At 34.1% G+C, this 20,185-nt stretch overlaps 1 protein-coding gene across 6 annotated transcripts in view; it reads left to right on the top strand.

The window, feature by feature from the left end:
* Positions 1 to 15,854, top strand: part of RAPGEF2 (Rap guanine nucleotide exchange factor 2) — a 245,238-nt gene extending 229,384 nt beyond the window's left edge. For 3 of the 6 annotated variants that reach the window (XM_070757283.1, XM_070757284.1, XM_070757288.1), the window contains 8 exons: positions 971 to 994; positions 2,021 to 2,244; positions 3,239 to 3,424; positions 5,854 to 6,006; positions 8,195 to 8,420; positions 10,163 to 10,722; positions 12,579 to 12,881; positions 13,903 to 15,854. In XM_070757283.1, the coding sequence (XP_070613384.1) occupies positions 971 to 994; positions 2,021 to 2,244; positions 3,239 to 3,424; positions 5,854 to 6,006; positions 8,195 to 8,420; positions 10,163 to 10,722; positions 12,579 to 12,881; positions 13,903 to 13,928 (1,702 nt within the window). In that variant the 3' untranslated portion in view covers positions 13,929 to 15,854. The remainder of the gene's footprint in view (positions 1 to 970; positions 995 to 2,020; positions 2,245 to 3,238; positions 3,425 to 5,853; positions 6,007 to 8,194; positions 8,421 to 10,162; positions 10,723 to 12,578; positions 12,882 to 13,902) is intronic. The other 3 variants (XM_070757285.1, XM_070757286.1, XM_070757287.1) reach the window with 2 other exon arrangements.
* The last annotated feature ends 4,331 nt before the right edge of the window (positions 15,855 to 20,185 follow it).

Here is a 20,185-nt window from a genome sequence, read left to right as displayed (position 1 = left end):
AATATTATAGTGGGGAAAGGCGTGGGATAAAGTACCTGTGTAATTTACACAGAGGAGAAAAAAGGTGTGGGGGGGACCTCTTAAGTATTAAGAAAATATCAATTGTGCTTCAAATTTAGTTCACAATATTATAATAATATTTTATGATTATTTAAGAAGAGGCCAAGAAAGAGAAGGAAAAAAGAATAAAACATTGCAATGAAATTGTGCTATCAGATTAAATCTGAAGTTTAATATTGGCTAGTTTTAACTAAATCCAGCTTGAGGGATTTTTTTGCTTCAGAACTACTTTTGAATTCTTGGATTTATCAAATATCATGATGAACCCTGGTTGACTACTTAGGGTATATACTGTGTGAGTTTTAAAATAATTTAAGAAAAGAATACTCACACATTGGTACGCATAAAGATGTCCATGCAGAGTCAAATTTTTGTGTTCTTAGTAAAAAAGGAGAGCAGACAATGTAAGATTCTTGATTAACAACAATTACCGGTAGTCTCTATCTTATTTACCTTTTCATGAAGCTAGATGAGAAGGGGAAGAAATAGTGCCATACAATATAAATCTTTTCCACTTGCTTTCGTGAAAGCCTTTCATATTGTTAGTGGTATCTTGCCCAGAAAGGCAAGAAAATGTGAACTACTTGTTAAATAGAAATCCCAAAATTTATTTTCAACTGAAAAGCTATCCCAAAATTTTGAATGAGGTTTTATTGCTTTGTTGTATGGGCAGTTGGTGTTTGTTCTGTAAGAAGGTCAAAGCACATTCAGAAACAGCATGGCCCTATTGGCCCCAATCATGTCAAAAATATATAATTCTTAATTGTTCTGAAAAAGTGCCTGACAGAAGGCTATTCTGAGATGTCTGTTGCAGCTTGTCCTGAAGTCTGACTCTTTTCTTCTGAGCTTATAATCTTTCTCTGTCTCTTCTTTAAATCCATGCTTCAATATTCATGGCTCTCACTTGCAGGAAGAAGAAATGGAGGAGTCTGGGGTAAGTGGCTGGAGAGAACTATACAGGCAGCCATTCCTTTCTTGAACATCTGCATTGTACTTTTCTTGCTTCTCTTTAATTTTCTGATGCCTTAGCACTTTTTCCTTTTTGATAACCCTTTTTTACTTACATCAAATTTAATCCTAGTGCTTCTTTTGCTTGAGACCATAAATATAAGATCTGTTAAACTTTACAAGTCATGAGACCCTTTGGTTGGATTTAGCAGTCCCATTCAATGGGATTTGTGTTCCAAAATTGGGTTCTGTGATGGTGGTTCAGTTATATCAAAAATAAATTTAGATGTGTCTCAGAAATTAGGAGCACTATCCACATTTGTGTAAATTATATTTTAAATACAGTGCTTTTTACAGCTCAACTAACTAAATTATCTTTCTACAAATCAGTTCTCATTCAAACCAAACTCCATTTTTGCTGTTAACGACTTAGATATAACTCCCATACAAAAAAACATCCAAACCTGCATGTTGTTTCCTTAATAACTAATGAGTCTTCATTATATAACAAGAAATTCATTTCAACTGGGGAAAATAAGAAGAGAGATTTGTTACAGTATTTGCAACAAATTAAATGTTTTAATAAATATACTTCCAAAAGTACATTTTAAAAAAGTATTTGACATTAAGCTTCAGTGAAATTTGATCTCTGCTTACTCACTAGAAACATTTTTATGCATGAGCCCATTTTATTTACTAGTACTGCTTTTAAAATAGATTATTGTGAAGAATTAGTACGGATCATTTCCAAATGATGTAAAATTTCATTATTTTTTATTTTGGCAGAGTAGGTATTATGGATATATTTTAATGAAGATATGCACAGACTTATAACTAAAATGTGATTTTAAAATCCTTGATTTTTAGCCTTTATTTTAGCTGTATGTTCTACCTGAATGAGGCATGTGAGCTTTGACTATAGACTGACCATACAGGACTTTGCATGTTTATAGTTCTTTAACGGATTTAGCAATGAGCTCAGTTTCAGACTTATCATCTTTCTTTACCTTAGGTCTCTTAGCCAAGGCAGTACAAACACAGCAGTACTTGATGTTGCACAAACAGGTGGACACAAAAAACGGGTCCGTCGCAGCTCATTTCTTAATGCCAAAAAGCTATATGAAGATGCTCAGATGGCACGAAAAGTCAAACAGTATCTCTCTAATCTAGACTTGGAAATGGATGAGGAAAGTCTCCAGGCACTGTCCTTGCAGTGTGAACCAGCCAGCAATACATGTAAGTGTTGTTATTTGCTCTCTATTACTATCCCAAATGACAGGGATGAAATAAATTTAAAATCAAAATGACAGTATCCTGAATCATGTTCCTCTGTACCCTAATAGCTATTAGGATACAGATAACCTGCACCCAAGTCAAGTCATACTAATAGTATTCAGGCCTTTTAGGTTTTATTTATTAAACTTTTGGGTTTTATTTATTAAAAATGCTTCATTTTTTATAATTTTGTTTATTAATTGAATCTAATCTTTCCTAAAGTATATACGTTTACAGAAGATTACAAATAAATTTAAATAATTTTTTTTGCCATGTAAGAAAGAATTTTTTTATGATTATGCTGTTTGCATTAGCAAACTGGTTACTGTATCCCAATGCAGATTGTACCTATACTTTCCCTTTTAATATTTTATGTTTTCATGCCTTAAACTATATAAATAGTTTTATTACTCTTTATTATGTCATATTATTTTTAATGATATTGCCTTTCAGTTGAATAAGGAATATTTTAGAATTGTGAACAGTTGAACAATTGTGTTCAAAAAAATGAAGGGGACACTTCAATAACACATCCTTGATCTGAATGAATGAAATATTCTCATTGAATACTTTGTTCTGTACAAAGTTGAATGTGCACAACAGCATGTGAAATTGATTGTTATGTTGTGTTGTTTAAATGTTCACTTTATTTTTTTTTGAGCAGTGTATTTTATAGAATAAAATAGAATTTTATTGGCCAAGTGTGATTGGACACACAAGGAATTTGTCTTGGTGCATATGCTCTCAGCTTACATAAAAGAAAAAGATACATTTGTCAAGAATCATGTGGTACAACACTTAATGGTTACCATAGGGGTCAAATAAGCAATGAAGAAACAATCAATATTAATATTTTTTAAAAATAAATATCAACACCATTTGTCATTAGACAATTCAAAGATTCTAACATAATTAATTATCATCTTAATCTATGTCATGCTGTTTTTTGCTTAAGTACCCAAAACTCCAGGGGATAAACGGTCTGGAAAAGCTGAAACGTCCCCAGTAACACATCGGTCAGGGATGCAGCAGAAGACTCAGCAGCAACAACAGTCCAAAGCAAACCAGGTTTTACAGGTCCCTGCTGTATCACTTTATCCTTCTCGTAAGAAAGTACCAGTAAAAGATCTTCCACCATTTGGTAAGTTCTATATAGAATTTCGTTTTGGAGGAAAACAAAGTCTCACAAAAAAAATAATAATAATTTTGCAAATAAAAATATATGCAATTGTTATTTGTTGCTAATAATAGTAAAATCTAATACAAGCTAAACTTAAAGAGAATAGAGAGGAGGTAAAAGAGTAGTGAAAAAAAGAGAAGAAAATAATAAGATCATAATAAAGAAAAAGTATATAAAGAAGTTATTTCAAATCTTCATCACAAGCATAAACATATTTAATAAGTTTTCACCTATTAATGTTACAAATATTTTTGCTTCATTTCATATTCCATCTCTTATCTATGAGAGATTCATAAATAGCAGCAGCTTTTCAGTCCTTATTTCAGCAGAAAGTCCAAAATTGGTAACCAGAATAAACAACGTATCTTATTTTAACTTTGATCAAATAAACCAACTTTATATTCCTCCCATTTAATTCTAACCAAGTTAATTTATTTCATTAAAATATTGTTATAGCATTTTATTTGTCTTTATTTCTTCTTCATCCCATCACAGACATCTTTGAGTTTTAACAAGTCTGTTTTTTAAAGGTAGTAGGACATATTACCCATATTAGTTTGTAATTTGTATTTCTATTTTAAAATTCAGAGTTTTTTTTGTAGAGCTAATATATTTTCCCAAATTAGTCTCTTTAAAACTGTCAGTTTTAAATCTGCTTTCAATATTATTTCTATCTTGTTAAACAAAGTTTTTTCTGCATCTCACATTTCTTCAATAACATCTTTTGGACATACTCTGTCTATTAAAATAGACATTACTGACACTGTTGATATTATGACTATTTTTTTTAATTCCATTTCCCCTGCCCCCCCCAAAAAAGTAAGCTTTTTTATAGTTAGAACATTTTGCGCCATCTTGCAAGCCTATATATCTTTCATCTATCAAAATAGATGAAAGAATAGATAAAATATATCTTCCATCTCTCTAAAATCTTTAAAGATAAATCTAAAAGATAATATTTTATGATGTTTTAAAATGTATTTTCTATATCCTGTTGTAAGCCACCTAGAGTCCTTCGGAATTTAAATTTATTAAATTAAATGTATTCTTCTCAAGGACCCAGTATTTGTAATCATAATAATCTTTATGCATGTTATGTCTTGTAACAACTAAAACAAGATCAATCTCCCACAAGAAGCTGTTCATATTTTATAATTAATTCCAAAATTTTATTGTAAATGATTCACTATTCCAATTTTATTTGGACTCTTAATATTTTTATAATTTTCTAGGATCAAAATCTTATTTAGCTTTTTGACATTTCTTTCAAATTCTTTAATGTTTTATGATTAAAATTTGTTTTGTTCACTATTTTTTTTTAAATAATTTTATTTATTGATTTTTAACAATTTTAAAATCACACAACATAAAACAGTGCGTAGTGAAATGTGAATTGTGCCCACCACCCCGACATACACACATTCCCCACCACCAAATTGGGGGTATTTCTTTTATAATCCACTTAACCCAAGAGCAATATATCTGTCTACATATTATAGAGTGATTCTAGTTTATTTCTTGTAGCTTGGTCTCGGATTCTACTCGTCATATATCGTCTTACCTTGTCCCACCGTCCCATCAGCCGTCCCAAATCAGTTTCATTATCCAAATTTATCCTTTTTTCCATAATTTCAAATTGAATATGATCCACCATGTACCTATACCAATTTTGCATTGTCCATTTTGTCGCATCCTTCCAACCCAAAACTATTACTGCCTGAGCACTTTCTATTGCTGCTTTTTTTATTTCTCTAAATTCTCCCATCGCATTGTTTTGTTCACTATTAAAAGCAGACTCACGCAGCATTTTTAAACTTGTCACTCCAAACGCCTCTAATAGTGGCTGATGAGCAATTTCCAAAAGTGATTAGAAAGCAAGGTTTTTGAACTTAATGTCTTTTAAGTTTCCACTGTGGTTGGGAGCAAAATGACTAATCGCATCATCTCCTGGTGCTCAAGCTGGTGGAAAAATGCAGTCCCAGTTTCTTCATGAGGAACAGCCATCCTGAGCATATGTGGATGATATCTTATCCTCTCTTTACCTGAAGAGTAAATTGGTTGTTATTTGCATGTATTTTATTCAAGCTTACTTTTTTACTATGATAAACTGTACATACCAGTTGTTTCTTCTGAATCGGCATGAGTTGATGTTAGTAAGACTGTCAAACACTTTGAGATTTGGAGGTCATTCTTCTGTCTCTGTATTGCATAATTTCATGGCAGGGTGGTGAAGATAAATGTAAATGGGTAATGAGCCATACGAAGAAATGCTGAGTTAAAATGTAATTTATGTTACATTTGAAATGTCCATGAGGTGTCCATGAGGTGCCTTAACATGCATGAGTAAAGTGTATATATATCTGAAATTTATTTTTATTTTTCCGTTTAAGGCATAAACTCCCCACAAGCTTTAAAGAAAATTCTTTCACTTTCTGAAGAAGGAAATTTGGATCGCCACAAGAAGCAAGCAGAAGACACAATTTCAAATGCTTCTTCACAATTATCTTCTCCTCCCACCTCACCCCAGAGCTCTCCAAGAAAATGTATGTTATTTGATTTTTTTTATTTTAAAAATATTTGTAAATATATTAAAAATATTAAAATATATTGTATAACTATACAATAAAAATATTAATATTTTAAAATTTTCACATGCTCTCTTCTCTAATCATAGTTAGCTAATAGTAGCAGTTATAAGCCATAATCATTAGTTGCCAAAAATATAATACTTCACCAAAAATCCATTAAATCATGTTTTACAATGAAGAGGCATTTGCTTCCATTATAAATTATATGCTTTGTCATAAAGTATTTTACGGTAATAATTCTCTCTATGTTCTTAAATTTATATTAAAATATATGCAAAAATGTGTATAGATTTATAGGCAATATTGAATGCTGCTTTGTCTCGGGTAAAAAAACCCACAAACCCTACACCAAAACCCATTACTGCTAACTGCTTTATGCACTCCCTTTACATTCAGTTGACCGAAAAAATTTAGAAAAAAATGCTGATCCATCTGACCTGGAAGCATTTAATTAACTCAGCCACAGCCAATTTTTTTATAGTCATTTCCTAATTCCAAGCTCTATAACTTTACTTTTGGTTTTGGGGTTTTTTTCTTTAGAAAAGTCAGTTTTGTTGACTTTTATTTGGCTGGGGAGCTAAGACTGGGAAAATACTGTAGGTTTCTGTCATGATCCATATGCTACAGAAAAGCCTTTCCTTGGAAATTTGATAAGCCCAGACATGAGAGGGCTTCCGAAACAACAATACAAAGCATTTACAAAGTACCTTTTAAAACATTATGAAATAATGACTCTTCTAAAGATTTTTTATTTATTTCTTGCATTGAAACTTGCAAATGATACTTACTTTTAATTATCGTTTCTTCCTGTATCATTGTCATTCATTCATTCATTCATTCATTCATTCATTCATTCATTCATTCATTCATTCATGTATGCTGTGGATGTATTATGTTCCTTTTTGTATGCTGCCAAGAATCATAATTTGGGAGAAGAATGGAAATTTAATAAGCCATAGGTTTGCCTTCTTTTTCAGGCATAGTATCTCTATATGTGGAGATAAATTCTTTTAAAAAGAATATCAGGAAGTTCAAGGAAAATGAATAACTACTACACATTTTTAATTTTGTATTATTAAGGACAGAATAGCCAGACATACTTATTGTGTCAGAACTGAATAAAAAGTGCAAGTACAGTGATACCTCGTCTTACGAACCCCTCTTCATACGAACTTTTCATGATACGAACCCAATGTTTAAGATTTTTTTGCCTCTTCTTCTGAACTATTTTTACTGTACGAACCCGAGCAGCCGCTGCTGGGATGTCCCGAAGTGCTGAAATTTCCCTGGGAATCCACACGTCCGAACTTCCCTTGCCAGCCAAAGCGCCCCATTCTTGCATTGCTGGGATTTTCCTAAGGCTCCTCTCCCTGGAATTCCTTCATTTTTGCCATCTTGCTGCTTTGAATCCCAGTGACAAACTCCCCCCTTCCAAACTGTATGGGGAAAATGAGCAGAGTGGGGTGGACAAAAACGGGAGGGAAAGACTCATGGAGCTCAATGGAGGAGAAAGGTGTGGGGGAGATGAGCAGAGTGGGGGGGGGGGACAAAAACAGGAGGGAAAGACTCATGGAGCTCAAGGGAGGAGAAAGGTGTGGGGGAGATGAGCAGAGTGGGGGGGACAAAAACGGGAGGCAGGGACTCACGGAGCTCAAAAGAGGCTCTTTTTGCCTTGCTTTGTTGGGACTGCCACCTCTTGCCACCTCTCGCTGTCCCTCCTCCCACTCCGTTCGCCTCAGCTTCGTCTGCCCACCGCTTTTTTTTTAAGCCTTAATATTTTGGATTTTCCTAATGGGCTTGCACGCATTATTGGCTTTTCCATTGATTCCTATGGGAAACATTGCTTCATCTTACAAACTTTTCACCTTACGAACCTCGTCCTGGAACCAATTAAGTTCGTAAGACAAGGTATTACTGTACAGTTGTTCACTGTGAAGGAATCAAGCCAAAAGTTATGACTATATTCATCAGGATTGAAAAAGAACAGATTGTAGGGTTTCAAACTAATAAAAAAGATACATTTATCAAAAGAATACATTGCATATATTTTTTCAAACTCAGTATTTTTGAAATGAAATGTTATCAATTTTTAGTAAAAAATTGTGGAAAGTTTTGTTAAGTAATTAAATTATTCTTTCTGCAGGTTACATGCTGGCTCCTAGTGGTACAGTAGATAACTTTTCCGACTCTGGTCACAGTGAAATATCTTCCCGATCTAGCATTGTCAGCAATTCTTCTTTTGACTCCATGTCAGGGTCTCTTCAAGATGAAAGAAGACAGAGGCACTCAGTCAGCATTGTCGAGACTAATCTTGGAGTGGGCAGGGTTGAAAGAAGAGCCATGGTTGAACCGGATCAGTACAGTTTAGGGTATGATGTCCATATCTTATATTTATTTAACCCTGCTGTTCCCCTCGGGTCTAAAAGGACCCGAAATGAAGTTTGAGACCCTATAAAAAAATTTCCTTGCTTATCTGAAACTTGAAATTCTATGACATTTCTCATTTGAGGGGTTCTTTCTAAGGGTGGTGGGAATTTTTTTTTGGGGGGGGTGTATAGCTTTTGCTGGGGGGAAAAAGTTACCAATGTTAGCCTCCAGGTCCTTTTAGACCCGGAGTATAAAAGGGTTGGTTCTAGCTACTGGAATGGCCTTTTTGAATACTTTTTTCGCTAGTATACTAATTTGAGCATTTCTGAACATTCTGAAAAAAATAATACTTATTTGTTTATTTTGCTCATCACCCCCCCCCCCCTTTTGTAAAATTTTGTTCATTTTCATCTAGATTAGGCTGCAAAATCTGACTTTTTTGACCATCTTTGGCACTGGGAAAATAATTTGAACATTTCTGAACATAATGAAATGAAAATTTAAGGGAAAAATTGATGTTTATTTGTTTATTTTGCTCAGAAAAGAGCCATCCCCCCATTTTTGTGCAATTGTTTTCATTTTTATCTAGATTAGCCTGCCAAATCAGAATTTTTTGACCATCTTTGGCATTGGCATAAAAAAGGTTGGTTCTAACTACTGGAATTGTTTTTTTGAATACTTTTTTTCACTAGTATACTAGTTTGAACATTTCTGAACACAATGAAATGAAAATTAAAGTGAAAAAAATTAATGCTTATTTGTTTATTTTGCTGAGAAAAGTCTTCCCCCCTGTGTGCAATTATTTCAATTTATAGATAGATTAGCCTGCAAAATCCTTTTTTTTTTCCCATTTCATTTTTCATTTGTTTGTGATCAGGGATGTTCAAATTAGTGTACTAGTGAAAAAAGTTTTCAAAAAAACCATTCCAGTAGCTAGAACCAACCTTTTTATACTTTGGGTCACATATGACCCAGAGGAGCACAAGTGTATAATCTTTGCAAACATCATTTTTTCTCATTTCAATTTTCATTTCATTATGTTGAGAAATGTTCTAATTAGTTTCCCAGTGCCAAAGATGGTCAAAAAAGTCAGATTTTGCAGCCTAATCTAGATGAAAATGGACAAAATTTCACAAAAATGTGGGGGGCGGGGTTTGATGAGGGTAACAAGTGATGAGGGTAACAAGTGGATAGTAAATGGGAGGGGAACAGCAGGGTTAAGATTTCTATGTGATTTTTATTTATTTATTTATTTATTCCACTTTTGAATCGGGTTTTGAATACATACGTTGCTATAAAACAATTTTGCCTGTTGATGACTTAGAATCTAAATGTAATATAAGACTAAACTGTAGGATTTATAAGATTAAACCTGTAATAAAGATCAACTGCTAGGCATGAACAACTGTCATAAATACGTGCCACTTGCCAAGTGCCCAAATTTTGATCATGTGACCCTGGGGATGCTGCAATGGTTGCAAGTGTACAAAACTATCATAAAAGTCATATTTTTCAATACTGTTATAGCTCTGAATGTTCACTAAATGAATTGTAAGCTGAGGACTACCTGTATCTGTAATGATTAAAGTGTTTTGTATAGTTGCAGAATATAAGTAAGGGAAGAATAACTTTTTAATGTATTCAGGGGACCAAAAAGTATAAAATTTGTCTTCTAGCCTACCAGTTGATTTCATCATTGGGTTATGTTATAGTGACTAATTATTTCATTGCTATGCACTTTTAGCTCCTATGCAGCCCTGTCAGAAAACAGAGGGTTCTATGCTGCAGCAACCATGCTTTCTTCTCCCAGTACGGAAGAACTATCACAGGATCAGGGAGATCGAGCATCACTTGATGCAGCAGATAGTGGCCGAGGCAGTTGGACTTCTTGCTCAAGTGGTTCCCATGACAACATACAGACAATACAACATCAGCGAAGTTGGGAAACTCTGCCTTTTGGACATGTTCATTTTGATAATTCAGGCGATGGGCCAGGACTGTGGGCCTCAGGCAGTCACATGGACCCATTGATGTTCTCCGATCAAGGCACAAAATATGGCAGGCAGAGTCAAGGTAGGGAGGGCCTTGATCAAGCACAGTCCAGAGCAAGCTGGGCATCCACCACAGGATATTGGGGAGAGGACTCTGAAGGTGATACAGGTACCATAAAACGGAGGGGTGGGAAAGATGTATCAATTGAAGCTGAATCCAGTAGCATAACATCTATAACAACAGAGGATTCAAAGCCGGTTCCTATGCCAGCTCATATAGCTATACCAACAAGTAATACAAAGGGTATTATTGGTAAGTTTAATTTTGTTTTCGACAAAATATCCTACATATTTATTATGAATTTATTTTATAGATATTTTTCTTTAGACTTTTAAAAAATGTAGCCAAAGGTTAACCTTTGTCTCATCCCCCCCCCCCCCCATGAAACCATTTGCACTGTGAAAAGTAATGCTTTCTGTTATAGGTACTGCTTTTGTTGTTGACATCATAATCATGTTACTAAAGTCAAATTATTAAGCTCATTTGCACAAAGCAATACACACTTATAAAGACTATGTATGTAAATATTAAGAGTTATGAAAAAAATTAATTACTTATGCACAGTTGCTGCTTCCCACCCAATCTACTCTATTCTATAGCTTCTACCTAAGTCCACTTTCACCATCAGTTTCCCTCAACTCTGAAAGTCATTCTGGTCGAGTATTACATCTCATTCTGAGTAGACTGACAATTTCACTTGACGGGTGGGCATATAATTAAACCAAATCAGCTTTTGGCTGACTGGGATATTTGGAATTTGGAAACCACGTTGATGTTCTCATAAAATGACTGGGGGGGGGGATAGGATAGGGGAAAACAAAATATTAAGTTACTAAGCACCACAATGTTTCCTTATAAATTTTGTTCTTTTTCTGACAATTCAGCTGACTTGCCAATGAATCAGTTTATTGCCTAAGAAAGATTATGGTCTTAGAAACAGAAATGATGCTAGAAGTTCTTTGTAATGTGCCAGCTCCCCTCCCCCAAACATACACAAACATTATTTTTTTATGTTTTAAAAAATTACAGTGAGTGGAGAATTTGGAATGTGCCAAAGCAGAACTACAATGAGATCTGATAATTACAATGCCTTCTTTGCTAACGTTGTACGAATTAGTTAATTTTTCATTTCCCCCTCCTAACAAAAGGATTTAGATTATCTTTTAGCCTATACAGATACCAATTCAATTTGCATTCTATGACAATTCAAATATTTATTACTTTTACTTTGTGCATCTTCAAATTTTCAAATTGTTTTTGAAAAAAAACCCCACTTTAAATGTTTAGTGAATTGAAAAATAACAAAAGTAATGATTTTATCAGAAGAGTACTTCAAATTATATACTTCATTTGCTTTAATAATATTAATGATTTTACTGATTTTATTCAATTGTGCTGAAAAAAATTAAGCAAAACATGAATCTTGTTATAAGGAGGGAAATATATAAACATTTAAAACCATTTGTTTTGCAAATTGATTTAGTATTATCTGCCTTTTGCTAAACAATTAAACTCTAATGATATATTATACTTTATTACATAGAATCCTTGTAGTAGCTATATTTTTATAGTACCATATGTCACCATTCCTTTGTGGATTCCCTTTATGAGTGTTTTGTAAAATGGTTTTAAATCTCCACTTCTGGTCAATTGCTTGTCTGTCTTTTCTGTAAGTTTTTGTAAGTATTTCTATTTGTGTCTTATAAATAAGGCATATACATTAAACTGTGTAGATAGATACACCTGCAAAATTAAGCCAAATTAAACACTTGTGTATGGTATTTAATTCATAGAAAAACTTTAAGGCCATGATCAGCTCCCCATGAGAATCAATAAAATTAAAAACATAACTTCCTTTTGACTCCCTTATGTAATCAAGCTCATGTAAACATCATATCATATTTTAAAAAATCATAAAAAGGTTAGGGCATTAGAGAAGATGGTTCAAATCCACAAAAGACACTGACTGGATTTTTTTTAGTGTTTGTTGTTATGATGCACATGATGGCTTGCCAGACACTGCACATAACCCAATATAGAGGCAGTATGTATTATGAATTACACAAATATTTTTAAATGATTGCTAATAGTGTATTATTTTACTGCAGCTCGAAAAGAGGGTCGTTATCGTGAACCACCGCCAACCCCTCCGGGTTATATAGGAATACCTATTGATTTTGCAGAAGGAATTTCTCACCCAGCCCGAAAACCTCCAGATTACAACATTGCACTTCAGAGATCTAGGATGGTGGCACGGTCTAATGAAGCCCCTGGGACTTCAGCTTCACCTTCACAGCAGCAACCACAGGGTCATTCTTCTATCAGACCTGTTAACAAACCTCAGTGGCATAAACCAAACGAGTCAGATCCACATCTTGCTCATTATCAAGGCTTTTCCACAGAGGAGGATGGTAAACATCTTATCACATTTTGAAAATCATAAAAGAATAATTTTGGAAAGGGCATTAGAAGGGATGGTGCAAATCTACAAAAATAATGACTCAGGCTCTGACATTAAATTTTCACAGTTTGTTGCCTGAATCTGTTTATGAAGGAAAAGATTATAGGACTATTAACTGCTTGGCAAACATGTTAGGATTTTCATAAGCCTTTGTGAAAGGCTGAAAATTCATACCACATGTTGATAATTGTTTAAATGTGGTGTATAGCTTTTTTGTTGAAAAAGAGCTTCTCTGAACAGATGTTGAAGACATTTTTAAATACACTGTTTTCTATACCAAGATATTTAAAGCAAAGCTGAAGAAATTGTGGCTGTCTTGATTATCTTCCATGATACTAGCTGGGTATGGTCAAATTCCAGTAAAGACTCTCAGGCTAGTAATAAAGGTGTACTTCAATTGTAATATATAATCCGGGATTATAATTAAATGGAACCAAATTTAAGAATACCAAATACAGTATATGCCAGTCGGCTGGAAACCAAGAAACTCTGAGTTGGATAACCTTTTGTCTGAAGTGGTGTAGAGTTTCCTGCCTAAGCAGGAGGGTTGGACTACAAGACCTCCAAGGTCCCTTCCAACTCTGTTATTCTATCTGTTCTATTCTAGTCCTGCCTTAGATGTGAGGCCAACAGGGAAACTTTGGGCCAGTCACTCTGTTTCAGCACTAGAAGAAGGCAATGACAATGACAAATCACTTCTGAAAACTATTGCTAAGAAAAATGCATGTATTCGCTAGAAGGCAAGATTGACAAAAAGAGTATGTGACAAACATAAAAAACTTCTGAACAGAATGTCAAATTGTCTGTCAAGTTTAATTAATTGGTATGTTAAAAATAACATCTATCTTAGAGGAGACGAAATAAAGAAAACATAGTCCCCCAAAATTCAATGTTTAAGGAAGATAAAATATGAATACAGTGGTTTTAAGTGTCTCTGTCTTTATTTCCCTCCTGTCATGTTGTGTTTGCAGAAGATGAGCAAGTCTCTGCCGTCTAAGAATTGGAGCTTTCGGGATTACAAGTAAGCCAACTTTAAGGAGAGCACAAGATGACATCCCTAATATAGGAGCCTTGGAACATTAATTAAAGGATGGTGGACCTGTGCCTCCTTCCCTGCCTTAAAGCAGCATGGGCTTCTTCTTCCCTTCTTCCCCCTATCCTTCTCCCCTTGCATGTGAAATACTGTGAAGAAATTGCCCTGGCACTTTTCAAACTGTGTTGCTTGAAATGCACAGTGCAGCGTTCTCTCAGCTATCACTGTTGCTGTCTACCACGTCACACAGTATCATTCCAAATTCCAAGATCAACTCATAACTCCGGCTGCACTCTCCCATGCCTGGAAGCATTTTTAATTCTTTTTCCTATCTTAATCATGATCCTAGCACTTCACTTGATTGTGATGAAGAGATCAACTAGTGGACAAATGCATTTGGCCTTTATTAAGAAAGAAATGTATTGAAATCCTTCAAGTACACAGTGCTTGTTTCTTGTTTACAATGCCTTTGTTGCTACTCTCTCTATATATTGTATTTGGAGAGGGATAAAAGGTTACACCTACATTAACTACAGTATTATTTTGTATTATTTAAGAAAGTTTGCTAGCCTGGACTACTTTTTTTGTTTAAAGCGATGATGTGGTTAGCTAAAAATGGCACGTTTTATAGGAAGAATTCAGCCTTTCAAGCTTCGTTTTTAGTGTTCCACTCAAAGCACAGTTGATTAATTTCAGAATTGCTGGTTTTGTTGCTTTGCATCTCTAATGATGTGGTTCTATTGACTTTTGCAAATAATCTGTGAAGAAAGTTTGTGTCCTTTTCCTGTGCCTTAAGGAATACAGGATGGTGAGTAAAAATATTTGTCCTCAATTGTCAAATGGCAATATCATCTTTTGCTGAAAATATTTACATGATTTTTTCCATCCTCCTCCTTGTACTAAGTAATGGCTTTTGTCAGAAAGAAATAATCAGGGTAATGTATTAAGGCAATTCAGCACACACTGCAACCAGTGCCAACCCTTAATACTAATCTCAAATTGTGTTGCTATTGGCTTGGCATTAGAAAATAGTGAACCGTTTGAAGAAAGTAGGTGTTGCTCAGTAAACTTTTGCAGTGAACTATTATTCAGAATTGTCTTTTATAGAACACTGCATATATAGAGGAGGCCAGTGGGTATCAGTCACCTGCTTACAGCTGCTATGAACCCTTTAGTGTTGGAAATGAAACTACATCCCTTTTCTATTTTCTGTTGTTATTTTTGGTTTTGCACAGACTCCAGAAAAGTGAAGGCTGCCAATCCGAGTAGTACTCAAATGTGAGGAACTGCTGTTCTTGGATTTTTGTTTTTTCATTAAATTCAGCTGATCATATTGATCAGTAGATAAAAGTAAATAGTATCAACTTATAAATATCAATTTACAGTGGTTTTTCACTGTATTGAACAATGTCAGTGCTTTATTTAATCTCTCCTATAATCATAGCTTTTCTCTATTTGCTTATATATCACATTGTCAATTATGCATTTGTAATTTTACATGTAATATGCATTTGCCAGTTTCATTATATAGGCTATGGACCTCATGTGTGTATAGCAAAACAGAACAAACCTAGCTGTCTCACAAGTTGCACAAATGTTATATAGGAATTAAGTAATTGTAGACCATAGGACTGCTAATCTCAGTTCACTCTGTGATGTCAAGTGCAGAATGTACGACTTACTGGTGATTTCCTCATACTTTTGATACTACTTGTACCTGTATGTCTTTTAGAAAGACATTGGTGGAGTCTGTATCCCTTTTGTATTTTTAATACAATAATTGTACATATTGGTTATATATTTTTGTTGAAAATGGTAGAAATGTACTATGTTTATGCTTCTATCCAGTTTGTATGAAGCTGGAATATAAATAAATATAATGTTAATGATGTCTGATTTGTTTTGTGCTGATTTGCTTGGAAAAGGGCCAGTTGTGTGTGATACCCAGTATCACAAGTGTGATACTGCACTTGTGGGAGAGAACCACAGATATAATTTTTAGTCGTAGAAATTATTTGAACTCTTAAGACATAAATCAAGATCCAGAAGTAGTAATATTATGGTAAAAATCATGCACACATTTTCATCCAAAACATACAGCAAGATATAAAATATGATATCTCATTTTAAGTTGGTTGATCAGTTTCTGTCTCAAAGATTGGGTTGTCAATCGCTAACATATTGAATATAACAAAAAACAAATTATCACTTTCTGGTACAAATACTATGGTACATTATTTTCTCTGTTGTAAAATGTTAGACATGGGTAATTTTATTTTGAGAAGAGTGACTGGATACACAAACAGCCATACCATATAAAAGATGGACAGAGATGAAAGTTACAGAACAAATGATATAATTGTTGAATAATATGTTGAGTATGAGGTGATTTACATTTTTTTTGCAAATATGCTTGAAAGTATTAAAACATTTCACACATCACATCTATGGAGATTCTCAGTCATCCAGGTCACAGTTGTCCCAAAGGTGCTTTTTCAGGAGGCAGCTGGACTTTGTTTTTCACCTCGGGGTTTCACACAATATTTAAGTATAAACCTCCAATATTAAACATAGTGTCCTATTCAGATAATATTATAATTTAAAATAAATAAATGCTGTTTCTGTATGCACTTTATTTATCCAAGATCACAGGCAGAATTTAAAACCCACAAAACAAGACAAATCAAAACAAGGGAAAATACTGTACATTTCAGCAGAAATGGTAAAAATTTCAAGTCAGACAGCAAAGACAAGTTCATCCTTTGTCAAGTCCAGTTGATGAGGTAATGTTCCAAAGCACCCATGCTTTTGTAGTAGCTAAAATTACCCTTAATGTGGCCAGGACTAAACTCTCTGAGCTTTGTGTTTAGAAAGTGATAATCTACAATAGGGCAGCAGTGACTTGTGAGTAAATAAATACTGCAACAGCCAAAAGATCAAGGATCAGTCATAAATCCTTTTTCAGAAAAAAACTATAACTTTGAAAAGTCAGTAAATGAGGACTATCTGTATAGACAACATTCACCCATTTTTAAAAAGTAAGAAAAGTGTGTTCCATGAATTGCTTGAGATCCAAACTCCTCTCCCCCCCCCTTGAGCATTTTTGTAACTGCAGTCTTAAATTTTGTACATCCCTCAACCTAATTCTAAAAATATTTTTGACATTAATATTTTCTTGATATGTGAGAAAGAGAAAAATCAAGTTTCAATATAAGAGTGATGTTTTTTAAAAGTATAGATTTCTTTAGTGTATACTTTTCACAGCATGTACCTTTAGCCTTATCGAACACTGGCTTGCAATAACGATTATTTCTATAGAGAGAATGTTCTTGCCTGTTATTTGTACAACTTTCTTTGGCATCCCATAATTTTTTTTCTTTGAGATAATGCAAAATATCACATTCTGTGACCTCCTTTTTTACTAAAAGATCAAGACAGCTGTATGTGTTTTGTGGAAAGTATTTTATAAGTTGCCCTCAGTAATTTTCATAGGAAATGGCCAAAGCCATCCAACAAAATAAATCAGAATTTGCTCATTCAAATAAACTTTTATAATCATAACAAAATATTTACAATACCACGTGTTTCTTCACAGACCACATGGCAAACATGTTTTCACAACAAAGTACAACAGAGAATTGAAACAAACCATGCACTTCTTCCTCAGTTTCTGGACATGCTCAGTCAACACTTCACTTTGATTGGCGGACTGAGTCATCAGACAAGATTCATTGACTAACCATGTTCTGACTGGCTCTCCCAGTCAGGAACAAATCTCAACACATCCTGTAACAACTGTTCAGTTTCAAAATGATTTCAGTATTTTGCAGATGACTCAGATCCAATCCAGAACATCTTACATCACAGAAAATCACTACCTATAAATGAAAACCATATGTAGTTCAGCCAAGTGTTCTAATTACTGCAAGGTAACTTTATGAGTTTCTGCTGTTAAGTCTAAAAAAAAAGTTATCTTTAATAGTTTTTATCCCTCTGCTGCAGCATTCCACATATTTATATTTGACTATCTTTTTTACTATCTTCCCAAAATAAGAAACATTAGAAATATGGTAAAAAATGTTCATTAAAATCATCTTTAATTAAACTTTTTAAAATGTAGGAGACTGAACTTGTCAACAATGGATGCAAAACTTTAGAACCTCTCACCGTATTAATTCTCTTTAATCTCCTCCAGGGATTTCAAAATGAATCACTTTGCTTAGAGAAGAAAATTATGTTGGCAAAGCTGCCCAAGCTGTTCAAAGGTGAAATCATTCAAATAATTTTATATAGCACTGTAGAGTGTCTTCAACATAATAGTCCATTTCTTTTTGCCATTCTGGCTTTTTTGCAAATTTATCTTGCATAACCATTGTGTCCATTCCTAAACTAAGAGGCCTTGCTCATGGAAATTTATACCTTAGTACCTCCTGTGTTGATTTCCAGTAACTCACTCTACCTGGAACTGCCTTTAAACTACACCTGATCCTGAATGCACAGACGTGGGCATGGTTTCGGTATTTTTCATTATACCCATAAAACACCACTTTCCCACTGTCTGCACTGGGTCCCAGTAAGCGTCTATCTGTGATTCAAGCTGGTGGTTATCATCCACAAAGTGTTCCTAGATATTGTAGGAATCAATATGGAAAAATAGTAGTTGTTGGAAAATGGGAGTTAACTTGCTCTGATTGAGCTAGTGAATATATTGCAACTTATATGTGAATTGTAAAAGTAACTTTTTGAATGGCCTCAATAGCTGAGATTACATTTAGTATATCATTGTGACATAATTTCTAGCACAGGTAGTCTCAATGTAGTACTACTAGTTTTAGATAATGTCAGAATTATTTGTCAGAATCCCAAAAGAGTGACTCTGCCATTCAGTTGAGAAAAGGGGGGTCTTGAGTTTGATTTATTGAGTTTGATTTATTAGCATTTATTAGCATTGCCTGTATCAACAGATGTTTTTACAATATATATCCTGGCGCCAAGCATCTTGAGATCTCTTCATCTTGGGAATGGTTTATGGAGCAATATAGAATATCACTGGAATGGGAAATGGAAGATGCTCAGGGAAATGTACATTTATCTGGTTCCCAGAGCAGTTGATTAAAGAAACCCATTTCACACCTGTGTATTGGCCAACCTCTGCATTTTGGCTCATGGGGAGGGTTATCTAATGCTTTAACTCTGCCTGCTTTGCATAAGGGTATTCAGACGTTGCTTTGAATGGAATGCTTTCACATCTGCTTAATAAAAGATCTGTTTGACTATCTGGCTCAGGCAGTTCTTGCTTTCTTAAGTTAGACGGAGAAGCAATCATTACAAATTATTTTAATTCTTTATATCTAAATACTAAGGCATTTCTATTTTAAGGTAAGCAAAATTACACAGAAAAGAAATACTAAGCCAAGGAAATTCAGAACGTGAGATGAGAAATAGAAAAGGAAATATAACTAAAGATAGATTATGTCAGTGCTATTCACTAGTTGTTCCATATGTTTCTAACTTTAAATACTATTTTGCCTCTATGCTTTCATTATGTCCGTATACCACTTTATATATTATCATTTTTCTGTATTTCAGGATCTTTTCAACTCCATTCCTTAATGAATATTGTTCTTTGTGTGTATGTTTGGATATACTATATGTCTGTCTAACTATTTATCCACTTATCTAATCTCTATTCTTTCTGCATGACTAAATTACCTCTTTGTGTTTCTCAAATACCTGTTGCTCATTTTGTATCCAGTCCACATTAATTCATCACCTGTTCTTTTTCATTTTATCTTACATACTAGTACTCCATTAGTGCCATATTTCAGTATATTTCTCCTGATATAACCAACATTTAATTCCTTATAGCAAATTGGACAAAAACACACTTCTATGCATAGCTGTTTCTCTTAGTTTGGCAAATTTTTATCCCTCACACACTATCTTTTCTTCATGCATTCTCCCATCTTTAGAAAACATGCTACAAAGGTATGGGCTCTTTTCATCTCTCTTCATTCCCAATATATATCATACTTGTCAGAGTATAAGAGGGTGGAAATGTTGGTGTGTCTTATACACTGAATCTTGGGTGCTGGGGAATGGCAAAAATACCCGTTTTGGCAAAAAAAAAACCAGGCTGTTTTTTGCCTGTTTTCCCCCCGCAATGGTGTGGGGAAAGGGTCTGGGGAGTCTGCAGAGAAGCTCTTCTGAGACTGAGGGAA

Source organism: Erythrolamprus reginae, chromosome 7, assembly GCF_031021105.1.
Source record: "Erythrolamprus reginae isolate rEryReg1 chromosome 7, rEryReg1.hap1, whole genome shotgun sequence".
NCBI lineage: Eukaryota > Metazoa > Chordata > Lepidosauria > Squamata > Dipsadidae > Erythrolamprus > Erythrolamprus reginae.
The sequence above is the reverse complement of the archived record's forward strand: the minus strand, read 5'-3'. Positions and strand labels throughout refer to the sequence as shown.